This window comes from Heptranchias perlo, chromosome 13, assembly GCF_035084215.1.
Source record: "Heptranchias perlo isolate sHepPer1 chromosome 13, sHepPer1.hap1, whole genome shotgun sequence".
Lineage (NCBI taxonomy): Eukaryota > Metazoa > Chordata > Chondrichthyes > Hexanchiformes > Hexanchidae > Heptranchias > Heptranchias perlo.
Window position 1 is genome coordinate 62,811,007 of NC_090337.1, and position 17,684 is coordinate 62,828,690.

The following is a 17,684-nucleotide window of genomic DNA, read 5'->3' on the forward strand; positions in this document are numbered from 1 at the left end:
CACTACAGATCTCTATACCACTATATCACGGTGTTACACTACAGACCTTTACATGACTATATCAGTGTTATACTACAGAACCATACACAACTATATCACAGTGTTACACTACAAAATCTCTACATGACTTTATATCAGTGTTACACAACAGACCTCTACATGACTATATAAGTTCACCTGTATTAACACCCTTAAACGGGGGCAACACGCACAGTCCAAGCAGCCTCCGAGCATCAGAACTTAATGGCAAAACTGGTCAACAGAGATATACCGGCTGTGTGCAGGTTATGCTGATGATTATGGGAAACACGGGACATTCCTCTTTGATAACACAGCACAGACCGGATTAAACCAGCGGAGACAGGATACCTCAGCGCCAACCCCTGCCAGCAGCATGGCTCATAATATGGCCCGGGGCTGTTGACAACCCAGCTCCCCATTCACCCGTGGCTGCTGCTCTGAATTCCTCTGGGCCTCCATTCACATCCCAGCAAGGGATATGAGGCGCCCATCGGGTCAGGGTTCGGGGCAGTTCCCTCTCCTTTCCTTTGCTCTGCAGCAAAAGAGGGAACTGTAATAAGAAGGCAAGTTTACGTCAGCTGCTATAGAGAGGGCGAATGGCACCAAAGAATAGAACTATCTGTCTTTTTGTTTCCCCTCTTCCTGCGGGGTAGTGCCTAGCCTCCATTTGGCGACTGCCCACGGTTATGTCACAGGGGCTTACTGTGTGGGACTCAAAGGCCCAGGCCCTGGTCCCATCATTCTTTGGTGCAGCATTCCTGACAGAGGCCACTGAGTAGGTCACTGGATCTGACCGTGAACCTTGCAATTGGATAGTCTCTGCTGGGGATTGAAGTCCTATCAATCTACGGAGGGGCTTGTAGGTTTTACAGCACGGCAAAGAGCAATCCCACCCACCCGACAAGGAAGATCCGATTTGCCTACTACTTACCAACATGACTCTGCCGGGCAGGGTTCTCTTGTGCTCGTAGTCAGTGTTCAGAGCTGCACACAGTGCACTTCCCACCCCACGAGTGAGCACCAAGTTCGGGTCAGCCCCATTGGCCAAGAGTTCGTCCACTGCCTGTGTACAGTTACAGGACAGAGAGTTCAAAGGTTACCAAATGCCTGCCGCTCCCTCTGGTTAACAGGGCTCGGAGCTGTATAGGGACTGTGGCGATTCTGAGGTAACAGATGCATTCAATGCGCAGGGGTAGAGGGCGTCCTAGAGAGATTGGAAAAGACACGAGAGGAGGAGAGAGGCCGAATAATCAGGATCCCTTGGGAATTAAGGAAGCTGACCTGATATCTCAGACCGGAAATGTCACACAGTGTAAAGGCCTGGGTTGGAGTTAATGAACTTGCAGTTATCTAACTCAAACATTTATCCCTCAACCAACATCACTAAAAACAGATTGCTTAGCCATTTACCTCATTGGTGTTTGTGGGACCTTGCTGTGCACATATTAGCTGTCGCGTTTCCCTACATTGCAACAGTAACTACACTTAAAGAATATTTAATTGGCTGTGAAATGCTTTAGGATGTCCCGAGGACTTGAATTCACGATTTGGATTCGGGACTCGGGAATCGGAAGTACAATTTCAAAATTTGCGGACGACCAAATTGGGGGGTGTAGTTAACACAAAGGAAGAATGCATTAAAATACAAGAAGACAGTAATAAACTTGCAGAATGGGCGTGTAATTGGCAAATTAACTTCAATATAGATTAATGTGAAGTGGTGCATTTTGGTAGGAAGCATAAGGAGGCCACACACTGCTTGGATAATAAGAGTCTAAATGGGGTGGAGGAGCAGAGGGACCTAGGGGTACAGATACACAAATCACTAAAAGTAGTGAAGCAGGTTAATAAAGCCATAAAAAAGGCAAATCATTTCTAGAGGGATAGAATTGAAAAGCAGCGAAGTTATGTTAAAGTTTTATCGAACCTTGGTTAGACCACATTTGGAGCATTGTGAACAGTTCTGGTCTCCATATTATGGAAAGGATATAGAGGCATTGGAGAGGTGCAAAAATGATTTACAAGGATGATACCAGAACTGAGAGGTTCTAACTATCAGGAAAGACTAAACAGGCTGGGGCTCTTTTCTCTAGAAAATAGAAGTCTGAGGGGTGTTCTGATAGAGGTCTTTAAGATAATGAAAGAGTTTGATCGGGTAAATGTAGAGAAAATGTTTCCACTTGTGAGGGAGTCCAAAACTAGAGGTCATAAATATAAGATAGTCACTAATAAATCCAATAGGGAATTCAGGAGAAGCTTCTTTGCCGAAAGAGTGGTAAGAATATAAAAAATAGGAGCAGGAGTAGGCCGTCAGTCCCCTCACGCCTGTTCCGCCATTTAATAAGATCATGGCTGATCTTCGATTACAACCCCACTTTCCCACCTAGTCCCCATATCTTAGATCCAAAAATCTATTGATCTCAGCTTTGAATGTACTCAACGACGGAGCATCCACAGCCCTCTGGGATAGAGAATTCCAAAGATTCGCCACCCTCTGAGTGAAGAAGTTCCTCCTCATCTCAGTCCTAAATCGCGCCCCCCTTATCCTGAGACTATGCCCCCTAGTTCCAGACTCTCCAGCCAGGGGAAACAGCCTTTCCGCATCTACCCTGTAAAGCCCTCTCAGAATTTTATACGTTTCAATGAGATCACCTCTCATTCTTCTAAACTCCAGAGAATATAGGACCTTTCCTCTCAATCTCTCCTCATAGGAATGTGGAACGTGCTACCACAAGGAGTAGTTGAGGCAAATAGCATAGATGCATTTAAGGGGAAGCTACATGAAGAAGAAAGGAATAGTAGGATATGCTGATAGGGTTAGATGAAGAGGGGTGGGAGGAGACTCGTGTGGAGCATAATTTTCGGCACAGGCCAGTTGGGCTGAATGGCCTGTTTCTGTGCTGTGGACTCAATTTAAATGGAAGTTCTTCCTTTCTTTTCAAACATACTATTGTGCAGATAGATAGATAAATAAGCAGATAGTTGGACTGTTCACTAGAGTAATACACAGATAGACCGATAGATAGCAGTTTGATAACACATAGATAGATAGATAGGTAGATCGATAGATAGATAGATAGATAGATGGACTTATAGATAGACTGATAGATAGATAATTAGACTGTTGGATAGACTAATTGATAATAGATAGATAGTTGGATCGATATTTGGACTGATAGACTGCTAGTGAACTGACGAATAGGTCAAGAATTTCAATGGACAGATAGACTGGTAAATAAAAAGATAGATAGAGGAATATAGAGATATAGAGAAAGTTCAATAGTGCTCCGAGGTTCCACTGTTTATAGATAGATAGAGGGACAGAGGTGACTACTAGAGTGTCGGATGCATGGAAGGATGGAAGGAACCAGGTCCAGATGTGAGTTACTTTCAGTGGGGTCAAAAAGTAATGGTGTAGCCTGTTCATTACCCCAGACCCCCTGGGCAGGATAAGGACGGCACGATACTATAGGAGGAGATAAGAAGGTTTTGTTGTAATAATGACTGGCTTCAATCAACCCGGTATAAACTGGAGCTTCCCTGATGGAACAGAATCCAAAATAGTGAATGTGGGAGGGGATTGTTCTGTGAGCCAGTGTGTCAGAGACCCCACTAGGGGTGACTCACACCCAGACCAGCTTCTTACAAATGATCAGGATACCATCCACAAAATAGAAGTAGTGGATTCTCCGGGGATTAGTGAATGCATGATGATCACATTTAAGATTATCTAGCAATCAGCACTAGCAGGAATCAGGGCAAAAATACAGGGCTTTAGAAAGGCCAACTTCAAAGGAATGAAGGATGAAGTCAAAGAAATTAACTGGGAAATATCATTGAAAATATCGGCGTCAGGAAAAAATGGATCAGTTTGAAAATTATAACATGTTGCAGCTGCAGGATAAATACATACTCAAGAGAAACGGATTGAAGTGAAACAGGTAGTTCCCAAAATGGAGGAACAGGGATAGGAATTTGCTTGAACAGGTTAAAAGGGATATTAAAGGTATTAAAAAAAGGGCCTAGAAACGGGGACAGCAAAAATTTTCGGAATGACAACAAAACATTCTCCCAGTGAAAGAGCAGATAGTGTTAGTGTTAGAATCGAACAGGTAAAAGTGAACCTGGAGAGAATATATCGAAAAAGAAAGACTTGCATTTATATAGCACCTTTCACGACCTCAGGACAGCCAATGAAGTACTTTTGAAGTGTAGTCACTGTTGTAATGTGGGAATCGCGGCAGCCAATTTGCGCACAGCAAGATCCCATAAACAGCAATGAGATAAATGACCAGATAATCTGTTATAGTTATGTTGGATGAGGGATAAATATTGGCCAGGACACTAGGGAGAACTCCCCTGCTCTTCTTCCAGTAGTACCATGGGATTTTTACATCCACCTGAGAGAGCAAACAGGGCCTTGGCTTAACATCTCCTCTGAAAGATGGTACCTCAGACAGTACAGCACTCCCTCTGTACTGCATTGGAATATCAGCCTAGATTACATACATCAAGTCTTTGGAGTGGGACTTGAACCCACAACCTTCTGACTCAGAGGCAAGAGTGCTGGCATTGAGCCAAGGCTGACAGTCTAGTATAACTGCATTATAAATATTTGATATAGTTTAAAGACTAAATGAATATTTTCTGGAAGTATTGACCCAGGGAGGTAACACTGACTTCTTATCCAAATATTGTAGTCTACCCAATATCCTAGAGGATGGTAAGGTCAGCATGGCAGAGGTACTTGGTAAGCTAAAGGGAATAAAGATCAACACAACTCTTTGGCCAAATTGTAGATACCCTGGGGTTTTAACCAGGGGGGAATGTTACGGAATACTGTCTATCATCACAAAGGAATCTTGGGCTAAATAAGGTCCCGTAGGAGTGAAAACAAGCAAACGTAATGGCCGCGAACTCCTGTAGTCTCCCGATCCTGATATAGGTGCCGGGATCCAATTGCTGGGACTCTCTTCTGCTCAGCGCACTGGTGTACGTCGTGGGAACCTGCCATAGCTGGGGTGGTGGGGGTGGGAGGGGGAAAATAACGATGGAATTCCCAACTCTTCTAAAGACCCCGGCAGCTCAAGACCCAGGCCTGGACTTCGAGGTAGAACCCACTAGGTAGGGTACATCAGCCTCGTGGTTATGCGACTGAGGTTGTGAGTTCAAATCCCACCATGGCAAGTAATCAAATCGATTTCAATAAAATCTGGTAAAAAGCTGCTGGATTGTTGTAAAAACTCAACTGGTTCACTGATGTCCTTCAGGGATGGGAACCTGCTGCCCCTACCCGGTCCAGCCTACAATGACTCCAGTTGCATGTAATGTGGTTGACTCTTAATGCCCTCGGGGCTGCTAAGATTGCCCACATCTTGGAACAAATATGAAAAGGTGTTAGTCTGGGGAAGGGGTAATGTCAATTTGGGGAAAGGGACAATGCCATTCTGGGGGAGGAGTTCTAATGTCAAGTTGGGGGAGGGATAACGTCAGAGCCAGGGAGGTGTAATGTTAGACTAGGGAAAAGGGCAAATCCAGGCTTGGGGGGATGTGTACTGACAGACAGGGGGGAGGTGTAACATGGAATAGGGGAGGGATATTGTTGGAAGGAATATTGGTGGACTGGGGGAGAGTTAATGCTAGATGGGGGAAGTGTATTGTTAGACTAGTATTGTCCCTCAGCTCAACGTGTTTCAAATTTTTCAGATGCTGCTAGAGAGGATGGGCACTGAAAATATCAAGTGCGTTGAAATACTGTTTTTCATAGAATCTTACAGCACAGAAGGAGGCCATTTGACCCATCGTGCCTGTGCTGGCTCTTTAAAAGAGCCATCCAATTAGTACCACTCCCTTGCTCTTTCCCCATAGTCCTGCAACTGTTTCCATTTCAAGTAAATGTCCAATATCCTTTTGAAAGTTACTATTGAATCTGTTTCCACCACCCTTTCAGGCAACGCATTCCAGATCACAACAAATCGCAGTGTAAAAAAAATCTCCTCATCTCCCCCCTGGTTCTTTTGCCAATTATCTTAAATCTGTGTCCTCTGCTTACCGACCCTCCTGCCAGTCGAAACAGTTTCTCCTAATTAACTCTATCAAAACCCTTCATAATTTTGAACACCTCTATTAAAATCTCCCCTTAACCTTCGCTGCTCTAAGGAGAACAATCCCAATTTCTCCAGTCTCTCCACATAACTGAAGTCCCTCATCAGGAAAGATAATGGAATCTTTACTCAAAGATGTAATAGAATGACATCTAGAGAATGAAAATTTAATAAAGAATAGTCAACACGGATTTCAGAAGGGAAAGTCATGCTTGACCAACCTTATTGAATTCTTTGAAAAAGTAACAGATCTTTGGTAGGAAGAATGAGGAGAGGCAATATAAACTAGAGGGCACAATTCTAAAAGGGGTGCAGAAACAGAGAGATCTGGGGGTATATGTGCACAAATCGTTGAAGGTGGCAGGGCAGGTTGAGAAAACCATTAAAACAGCATACAGGATCCCGGGCTTTATAAATGGAGGCATAGAGTACAAAAGCAAGGAAGTTATGATGAGCCTTTATAAAACACTGGTTCGGCCACAACTGGAGTACTGTATCCAATTCTGGATACCACACTTTAGAGAGGGTGCAGAAGAGATTTACTAGATTGGTTCCAGGGATGAAGGACTTCAGTTACATGGACAGACTGGAGAAGCTGGGGCTGTTCTCCTTACAGTTGAGATGAGATTTGATAGAGGTGTTCAAAATCATGAAGGGTCTATGATGTGGAGATGCCGGTGATGGACTGGGGTTGACAATTGTAAACAATTTTACAACACCAAGTTATAGTCCAACAAATTTATTTTAAATTCCACAAGCTTTCGGAGGCTTCCTCCTTCCTCAGGTGAATGGTGAACCTCCACACTGTTCACCTGACGAAGGAGGAAGCCTCCGAAAGCTTGTGGAATTTAAAATAAATTTGTTGGACTATAACTTGGTGTTGTAAAATTGTTTACAAATGAAGGGTCTAGATAGAGTAGATAGAGAGAAACTGTTCCCATTGGCGGAAGGGTCAAGAAACAGAGGACTTAGATTTAAGGTGATTGGCAAAAGAACCAAAGGCGACATGAGGGAAAACTTTTTTACGCAGCGAGTGGTTATGATCTGGAATGCACTGCCCGAGGGGGTGGTGGAGGCAGATTCAATCATAGCTTTCAAAAGGGAACTGGGTAAGTACTTGAAGGGAAAAAAATTGTAGGGCTACGGGGAAAGGGCGGGGGAGTGGGACTAGCTGGATTGCTCTTGCGAAGAGCTGGCATGGACTCGATGGGCCGAATGGCCTCCTACCCTGCTGTAACCATTCTATGATTCTAAGATTAGACAAAGGTAATGCAGTAGATGTAATATATTTGGATTTTGAAAAGGCCTTCAATAAGGTACCGCACTGTAGTCTCATGACTAAGGTCAGAGCATGTGGAGTCAGGGGACAGGTAGCAGAATGGATAGCAAGCTGGCTACAAAACAGAAAACAGAGAGTAGGGGTTAAAGGTAGTTACTCAGACTGACAAAAGGTGGAAAGTGGTGTTCCACAAGGATCGGTGCTGGGACCACTGTTGTTCACAATTTACATTAACGATTTGGATTCGGGAATCGGAAGTACAATTTCAAAATTTGCAGACCACACAAAATTGGGGTGCAGTTAATACAAAGGAAGGATGCGTTAAAATGTAAATGGCAAATGAATTTCAATATAGATAAGTGCGAGGTGATGCATTTTAGTAGGAAGAATAAAGAGGCCACATACTGGTTGGATAGTAAGAATCTGAACGGGATAGAGGAGCAAAGGGATCTAGGGGTACAGATACATAAATTACTAAAAGTAGCGACACAGGTTACCAAGGCCTTAAAAAAGGCAAACCAAGCACTGGGGTTCATTTCGAGAGGGATGGAATTGAAAACTTGTATCGAAACTTGGTTAGACCACACTTGTGCACAGTTCTGGGGGGTGATTTTAAACCCCAAGAATGGTTGGGTTGGGGGCGGTGGGAGTTGAAAATAATTGTTTTTTGGGTCGTGACCGCAACCCGGCTTTTTTTTTATTCGTTCATGGGATGTGGGCGTCGCTGGCGAGGCCGGCATTTATTGCCCATCCCTAATTGCCCTTAAGAAGGTGGTGGTGAGCTGCCTTCTTGAACCGCTGCAGTCCGTGTGGTGAAGGTTCTCCCACAGTGCTGTTAGGAAGGGAGTTCCAGGATTTTGACCCAGCGACAATGAAGGAACAGAGATATATTTCCAAGTCGAGGTGGTGTTGTTCCCATGTGCCTGCTGCTCTTGTCCTTCTAGGTGGTAGAGGTCGTGGGTTTGGGAGGTGCTGTCGAAGAAGCCTTGGCGAGTTGCTGCAGTGCATCCTGTGGATGGTACACACTGCAGCCACAGTGCGCCGGTGGTGAAGGGAGTGAATGTTTAGGGTGTGGATGGGGTGCCAATCAAGCGGGTTGCTTTTTCCTGGATGGTGTCGAGCTTCTTGAGTGTTGTTGGAGCTGCACTCATCCAGGCAAGTGGAGAGTATTCCATCACACTCCTGACTTGTGCCTTTAGATCGTGGAAAGGCTTTGGGGAGTCAGGAGGTGAGTCACTCGCTGCAGAATACCCAGCCTCTGACCTGCTCTTGTAGCCACAGTATTTATATGGCTGGTCCAGTTAAGTTTCTGGTCAATGGTGACCCCCAAGATGTTGATGGTGGGGGATTTGGTGATGGTAATGCCGTTGAATGTCAAGGGGAGGTGGTTAGACTCTCTCTTGTTGGAGATGGTCATTGTCTGGCACTTGTCTGGCGCGAATGTTACTTGCCACTTATCAGCCCAAGCCTGGATGTTGTCCAGGTCTTGCTGCATGCGGGCACTGACTGCTTCATTATTTGAGGGGTTGCGAATGGAACTGAACACTGCAATCATCAGCGAACATTCCCATTTCTGGCCTTATGATGAAGGGAAGGTCATTGATGAAGCAGCTGAAGACGGTTGGGCCTCGGACACTGCCCTGAGGAACTCCTGCAGCAATGTCCTGGGGCTGAAATGATTGGCCCCCAACAACCACTACCATCTTCCTTTGTGCTAGGTATGACTCCAGTCACTGGAGAGTTTTCCCCCTGATTCCCATTGACTTCAATTTTACTAGGGCTCCTTGGTGCCACACTCGGTCAAATGCTGCCTTGATGTCAAGGACAGTCACTCTCACCTCACCTCTGGAATTCAGCTCTTTTGTCCATGATTGGACCAAGGCTGTAATGACATCTGGAGCCGAGTGGTCCTGGCAGAACACAAACTGAGCATCGGTGAGCAGGTTATTGGTGAGTAAGTGCCGCTTGATAGCACTGTTGACGACACCTTCCATCACTTTGCTGATGATTGAGAGTAGACTAATGCTGTGGTAATTGGCCAGATTGGATTTGTCCTGCTTGTTGTGGACAGGACATACCTGGGCAATTTTCCACATTGTCGGGTAGATGCCAGTGTTGTAGCTGTACTGGGACAGCTTGGTTAGAGGCGCAGCTAGTTCTGGAGCACAAGTTTTCAGAACTACAGCTGGGATGTTGTCGGGGCCCATAGCCTTTGCTGTATCCAGTGCACTCAGCCGTTTCTTGATATCACGTGGAGTGAATCGAATTGGCTGAAGACTGGCTTCTGTGATGGTGGGGACATCGGGAGGAGGCCGAGATGGATCATCCACTCAGCACGTCTGGCTGAAGATGGTTGCAAACGCTTCAGCCTTGTCTTTTGCACTCACGTGCTGGACTCTGCCATCATTGAGGATGGGGATATTTACAGAGCCTCCTCCTCCCGTTAGTTGTTTAATTGTCCACCACCATTCACGACTGGATGTGGCAGGACTGCAGAGCTTTGATCTGATCCGTTGGTTGTGGAATCGCTTAGCTCTGTCTATAGCATGTTGCTTCCGCTGTTTAGCATGCATGTAGTCCTGAGTTGTAGCTTCACCAGGTTGGCACCTTGTTTTTAGGTACGCCTGGTGCTGCTCCTGGCATGCTCTTCTACACTCCTCATTGAACCAGGGTTGATCCCCTGGCTTGTTGGTAATGGTAGAGAGAGGAATATGCCAGGCCATGAGGTTACAGATTGTGCTGGAATACAATTCTGCTGCTGTTGATGGCCCACAGCGCCTCATGGATGCCCAGTTTTGAGCTGCTAGATCTGTTCTGAATCTATCCCATTTAGCACGGTGGTAGTGCCACACAACACGTTGGATGGTGTCCTCACTGCGAAGACGGGACTTCATCTCCATGAGGACTGTGCGGTGGTCACTCCTACCAATACTGTCATGGACAGATGCATCTGCGACAGGTAGATTGGTGATGACGAGGTCAAGTAAGTTTTTCCCTCGTGTTGGTTCGCTCACCACCTGCCGCAGGCCCAGTCTGGCAGCTATGTCCTTCAGGACTCGGCCAGCTCGGTCAGTAGTGGTGCTACCGAGCCACTCATGGTGATGGACATTGAAGTCCCCCACCCAGAGTACATTCTGTGCCCTTGCGACCCTCACTGCTTCCTCCAAGTGGTGCTCAACATGGAGGAGGGACTGATTCATCAGCCGAGGGAGGGCAGTAGGGTGTAATCAGCAGGAAGTTTCCTTGCCCATGTTTGACCTGATGCCATGAGATTTCATGGAGTCCGGAGTCAATGTCGAGGCTTTTTTTCCGGGTTTAATGTCGGCTCGTTAAAGTACAGGCTTCCCACTGGGAACGCAAAGACCGAAAATTTTATGGTTGCAACTCAAAAAAACAACTATTTTCAACTCCCACCCGTCCCCAACCCACCCGTTCTTGGGGTTTAGAATCACCGCCCTGGTCTCCATATTACAGAAAGGATCTAGAGGCATTGGAGACGGTACAAAAAAGATTCACAAGGATGGTACCAGAACGGAGAGGATATACTTATCAGGAAAGGCTGAACAGACTGGGGCTCTTTTCTCTAGAAAAGAGAAGGCTGAGGGGTGACCTGATAGAGGTCTTTAAGGTAATGCTAGGGTTTGATAGGGTAGACGTAGAGAAAATGTTTTCATTTGTCGGGGAGGCCAAAACTAGAGGTCATAAATATAAAATAGTCGCTAATAAATCCAATGGGGAATTCAGGAGAAACTTCTTTATCCGGAGAGTGGTAAGAATGAGGAACTCGCTACCACAAGGAGTAGATGAGGCAAATAGCATAGATGCATTTAAGGGGAAGCTAGATAAACACATGAGGGAGAAAGGAATAGAAAGGGTATCCTGATATGGCTAGATGAAGCAGGGAGGAAGGAGGCTCATGTGGAGCATAAATGTCAGTATAGACCAGTTGGGCCGAATGGCCTGTTTCTGTGCTGTAGTTTCGATGTAACTTGATCCCTGGTATAATTCCGGTAAATCTCCTCTCCAAGGCTTTGACTTTCTTTTTAATTAAGAGGATTGAGTTTGTAAATTTCCAACTTCTCAATACCCCTAGTGCTGAACTCTCTTTCCTCCTGCTCTGTGTTCAGTAATAACTGCAGTTTCCCATCCTGCCCGACACCCTGTCAGCTGTAGTACTGGTTTCTGCCACTCGAGGGGAATAACTCGCCATACAGAGATACATAGTATACTGGCACCACTTGATGGCAAATAGTCAGTACTGCAGGAATTTGAACCCAATGCAAAATAACAAGGCCAAATGTAACCTCATAAGCCAAAATGCGACTGGATTTTCAAAAGATTTTCCCCAAGGCTGTAAACATTTGCAAAATCCTCTCTCCGATATAATGGGTCAGAATTTGCTGTCAAAATAATGGTGAGGCTAACGGTGCTCACCGTTATTTATGCACAAATCGCACAGAACTTCAGGCAAGGTCAGATGCGCAGTTAAACGCAAAAATGCGGAAGTTGCTGTCCGAGATGCACCGCTCCCCCGTTAACTGTCTGCCTCACCTTTCACATGCACTGAACGGTGTGAAGTTGCTGTGTTTACGCAGTTAGCAACAAACTAAACTCGCAAAAAGAGTTAGGGCTTGTCCATTCCAGTCAAAATACCCTTTTAACAGCGTGATAAATGTTAATTACTGCCAAACAAGCTCTCTGGCACTGAAAATTAACGATTACAAGTGTGGAAATTAAATTTTTAAAAAACTTTTCCTTTCTGTCTTTTTTTTCTCTTTCGTAATCCAATCTTTCTTTCCCTCTCTTTATTTCTCTTTCTCTACCTGATTTGACATTGAATTCAGCCACTCTAATTTACACTTCCTTCTCAGCCCTTGCGCTGTTTATTTCACAATCCTTCAATCTGATTGGTTAAGGTGATGTACCTGTTCACACAGGTCCCAGACGCCCTGTAGAGGCCGCCGTGCCACTTCCGTCTCGCATTCCCAGCAACTTCCAGTGCAAGGTCTCATGGCAATTAAACGGGCAAGAGCAAGTCCAACTAACGCAGGCCTCCGTTCGTTCACCTGCTACAGCGAATTCCGGCCCAATAAATCCCACTTCATCACTTTTCCCTGTTTCTAAATTTTAAACTTTCAGCCCCTCTCTTCCTTTGATACACAGGGTCCAGCGGATTGTGGGTGGTTTAGGGCTTGTGATGTGCTGGGTTTCTGGCCTCAGTTCCCCAGTCCTGGAAAGCCTGATTCAGAGGGCGGGGAGCATAAGGGTCATAATTTGTGTGGTTTCTGGGTACCGGGAAGGGAGCCTGAGACAACGGGAATTCCCCAACATGTCAATCGTTGTTGGGAGAAGGATTGGCCTGTTGGGATGGGGGGATTGACCTTTCGGGGAGTTTGACCTTTTTGCAGGGGGGAGGAGAATTGACAGCAAGCCCAATCTTGTCCTCATTTGATGTGCACACACTTTCCAGCAGGGGTCCCTGCAGAAGGAGGACATTTAATACTGGGGTGATAGTGGGGACAACCAAGATGAGGAAATATTGACTCTCCATCCTGTGGTGACAGACGGTAAATAAGGTCTTGCAATTTCAAAGAATTTGAAGGGAACACCTACCAGGTCGTTTCCACTGGCGATTGCCATCGAAAGAGGCGAGTGACCGCTCCATAATATGTTGGGATTTGCTCTGTGTCTCAGGAGATGGTGAACAATCTGGTGAGGATACTGAAACAAGACAGCACACTCGTTCATCAATACCTGCAGCGATGTGAACCTTCGACACAACTCTCAACACACAAACCCTCGACACGCAAACCCTCGACACACAAACCGTCGACACGCAAACCGTCGACACGCAAACCGTCGACACACAAACCCTCGACACACAAACCATCAACACGCACAAACCCTCGACTCACAAACCATCAACACGCACAAACCCTCGACACGCAAACCCTCGACACGCAAACCCTCGACACGCAAACCGTCGACACGCAAACCGTCGACACGCAAACCGTCGACACGCAAACCATCAACACGCACAAACCCTCGACACGCAAACCCTCGACACGCAAACCCTCGACACGCAAACCCTCGACACGCAAACCCTCGACACGCAAACCCTCGACACGCAAACCATCAACACGCGCAAACCCTCGACTCACAAACCATCAACACGCACAAACCCTCGACACGCAAACCCTCGACATGCAAACCCTCGACACGCAAACCCTCGACACACAAACCATCAACACGCACAAACCATCAACATGCGCAAACCCTCGACACGCAAACCCTCGACACGCAAACCCTCGACACGCAAACCCTCGACACGCGCAAACCCTCGACTCACAAACCATCAACACGCACAAACCGTCGACACACAAACCCTCGACACACAAACCATCAACACGCACAAACCCTCGACGCACAAACCATCAACACGCACAAACCCTCGACGCACAAACCATCGACACGCACAAACCCTCGACACGCAAACCCTCGACACGCAAACCCTCGACACGCAAACCCCCGACACGCAAACCGACACACAAACCGTCGATACACAAACCCTCGACACACAAACCGTCGACACACAAACCCTCGACATACAAACCCTCGACACACAAACCGTCGACACACAAACCGTCGACATACAAACCCTCGACACACAAACCGTCGACATACAAACCCTCGACACACAAACCGTCGACATACAAACCCTCGACACACAAACCGTCGACATACAAACCCTCGACACACAAACCGTCGACACACAAACCGTCGACATACAAACCCTCGACACACAAACCCTCGACACGCAAACCCTCGACACGCAAACCCTCGACACGCAAACCCCCGACACGCAAACCGACACACAAACCGTCGATACACAAACCCTCGACACACAAACCGTCGACACACAAACCCTCGACATACAAACCCTCGACACACAAACCGTCGACACACAAACCGTCGACATACAAACCCTCGACACACAAACCGTCGACATACAAACCCTCGACACACAAACCGTCGACATACAAACCCTCGACACACAAACCGTCGACATACAAACCCTCGACACACAAACCGTCGACACACAAACCGTCGACACACAAACCGTCGACACACAAACCGTCGACATACAAACCCTCGACACACAAACCCTCGACACGCAAACCCTCGACACGCAAACCGTCGACACACAAACCGTCGACACACAAACCGTCGACACACAAACCGTCGACATACAAACCCTCGACACACAAACCCTCGACACGCAAACCCTCGACACGCAAACCCTCGACACGCAAACCCCCGACACGCAAACCGACACACAAACCGTCGATACACAAACCCTCGACACACAAACCGTCGACACACAAACCCTCGACATACAAACCCTCGACACACAAACCGTCGACACACAAACCGTCGACATACAAACCCTCGACACACAAACCGTCGACATACAAACCCTCGACACACAAACCGTCGACATACAAACCCTCGACACACAAACCGTCGACATACAAACCCTCGACACACAAACCGTCGACACACAAACCGTCGACACACAAACCGTCGACACACAAACCGTCGACATACAAACCCTCGACACACAAACCGTCGACATACAAACCCTCGACACACAAACCGTCGACACACAAACCGTCGACACACAAACCGTCGACACACAAACCGTCGACATACAAACCCTCGACACACAAACCCTCGACACGCAAACCCTCGACACGCAAACCCTCGACACGCAAACCCCCGACACGCAAACCGACACACAAACCGTCGATACACAAACCCTCGACACACAAACCGTCGACACACAAACCCTCGACATACAAACCCTCGACACACAAACCGTCGACACACAAACCGTCGACATACAAACCCTCGACACACAAACCCTCGACATACAAACCCTCGACACACAAACCGTCGACATACAAACCCTCGACACACAAACCGTCGACATACAAACCCTCGACACACAAACCCTCGACACACAAACCGTCGACACACAAACCCTCGACACACAAACCCTCGACACACAAACCCTCGACACATACAATCCCTCCTCACACAAACCATCATCACACAATCCTGTCACAGTCAAGATCCTTCTTATCATAATATCATAGTAGGTAGCACAGAAGGAGGCCACTCAGCCCATCGTGCCTGTGCCAGCTCCTTGAAACAGCTATCCAATTAATCCCATTTCCCTGCTCTTTCCCCATAGTCCTGCAAATTTTTTCCCTTCAAGTATTTATCTGATTCCCTTTTGAAAGTTATTATTGAATCTGTTTCCACCAGCCTTCCACCACCCTTTGCATTCCAGATCATAACAACAAAAATGTTTCCTCATGTCATCTCTGGCTCTTTTGCCAATCACCTTAAATCTGTGTCCTCTGGTTACTGACCCTTCTATCACTGGAAACAGTTTCTCCTTATTCACTCTATCAAAACTGTTCATGATTTTGAACACCTCTATCAAATCTCCTCTTAACCTTCTCTGCTCTAAGGAGAACAACCCCAGCTTCTCCAGTCTCTCCACATATCTGAAGTCCTTCATCCCTGCCACCATTCTAGTAATCTTACAACACCAGGCTATAGTCCAACAATTTTATTTTAAAATCACAAGCTTTCGGAGATTATCCCCTTCGTCAGGTGAATGAGTGAAAGGTTCTCAAATCGCATATCTTATATTAGGCTGGGACACCATCACACCAATCAAAAGGTGTAGTTGGTGTTCAAACAGGCCAGTCACGGAGAACAGTACGTCCCAGTACACTGAATATACATTGTGTCAATTACACAGACAGAGAGAAAGAGACCCAAATGGCAGAGAGAGAGAGAGAGTATTAAAAACAGATAACTTTTTTTTTTCCTTTTGCTGGTGGGGTTACGTGTAGCGTGACATGAACCCAAGATCCCGGTTGAGGCCATCTTCATGGGTGCGTAACTTGGCTATCAACTTCTGCTCGACGATTTTGCGTTGTCGTGTGTCTCGAAGGCCGCCTTGGAGAACGCTTATCCGAAGGTTGGTGGCTGAATGTCCTTGACTGCTAAAGTGTTCCCCGACTGGGAGGGAACCCTCCTGTCTGGCGATTGTTGCGCGGTGTCCGTTCATCCGTTGTCGCAGTGTCTGCATGGTCTCGCCAATGTACCATGCTCCGGGGCATCCTTTCCTGCAACGTATACGAGACCATGCAGACACTGCGACAACGGATGAACGGACACCGCGCAACAATCGCCAGACAGGAGGGTTCCCTCCCAGTCGGGGAACACTTTAGCAGTCAAGGACATTCAGCCACCGATCTTCGGGTAAGCGTTCTCCAAGGCGGCCTTCGAGACACACGACAACGCAAAATCGTTGAGCAGAAGTTGATAGCCAAGTTCCACACCCATGGGGACGGCCTCAACCGGGATCTTGGGTTCATGTCACGCTACACGTAACCCCACCAGCAAAAGGAAAAAAAAAGTTATCTGTTTTTAATACTCTCTCTCTCTGCCATTTGGGTCTCTTTCTCTCTGTCTGTGTAATTGACACAATGTATATTCAGTGTACTGGGACGTGCTGTTCTCCGTGACTGGCCTGTTTGAACACCAACGACACCTTTTGATTGGTGTGATGGTGTCCCAGCCTAATATAAGATATGCGATTTGAGAACCTTTCACTCATTCACCTGACGAAGGGGATAATCTCCGAAAGCTTGTGATTTTAAAATAAAATTGTTGGACTATAACCTGGTGTGGTAAGATTCCTTACATTTGTCCACCCCAGTCCATCACCGGCATCTCCACATCATGACCATTCTAGTAAATAGAGAGCGCCACACTCAAGATCCCTCTGAGAATAGAGAGTGTCATTATCACGGCCCATGCACTTCCTCAGCTCCTTTGCTTTGCTACATCTCTCCCAGCTTCAAATAGATGGCAGTTCATCAACCCATGCCAATCGGGCCCACGTGATGTAATGTTGGGTTTCCACAGTGCATGCTGCCTAACCCTTACCCAGTGATCTAACCAGCGATCCTTAAAGGGACCACTGGTGGACGCTCCAGAAACGGAAAAGGGAGTTATTTTATTGAACAAATGTGAGGGGAACTCCTTCTGAACCTACAAAAATTGTCTCGCCATTGCTGGTCCCCCTGCGTCTCCCCTTCCCCCCACCACTATTGCTTGCCCCCCCCCATCTTAACAGCATGGCTCTACAGAGGAGCTGCTGGTCTTTCCGACCCCTCCCTCAGTGGGGGGGGGGG

The 17,684-nt window shown here is 46.9% G+C and overlaps 1 protein-coding gene across 1 annotated transcript in view; it reads right to left on the bottom strand.

Moving 5' to 3' along the window:
• Positions 1 to 17,684, bottom strand: part of ankmy1 (ankyrin repeat and MYND domain containing 1) — a 107,238-nt gene that overhangs the window by 33,153 nt on the left and 56,401 nt on the right. Inside the window, exons 10-11 of the mRNA XM_067995589.1 lie at positions 13,018 to 13,125; positions 953 to 1,084 (exon numbers count right to left, since the gene is read on the bottom strand). Of these exons, the coding sequence (XP_067851690.1) occupies positions 953 to 1,084; positions 13,018 to 13,125 (240 nt within the window). The remainder of the gene's footprint in view (positions 1 to 952; positions 1,085 to 13,017; positions 13,126 to 17,684) is intronic.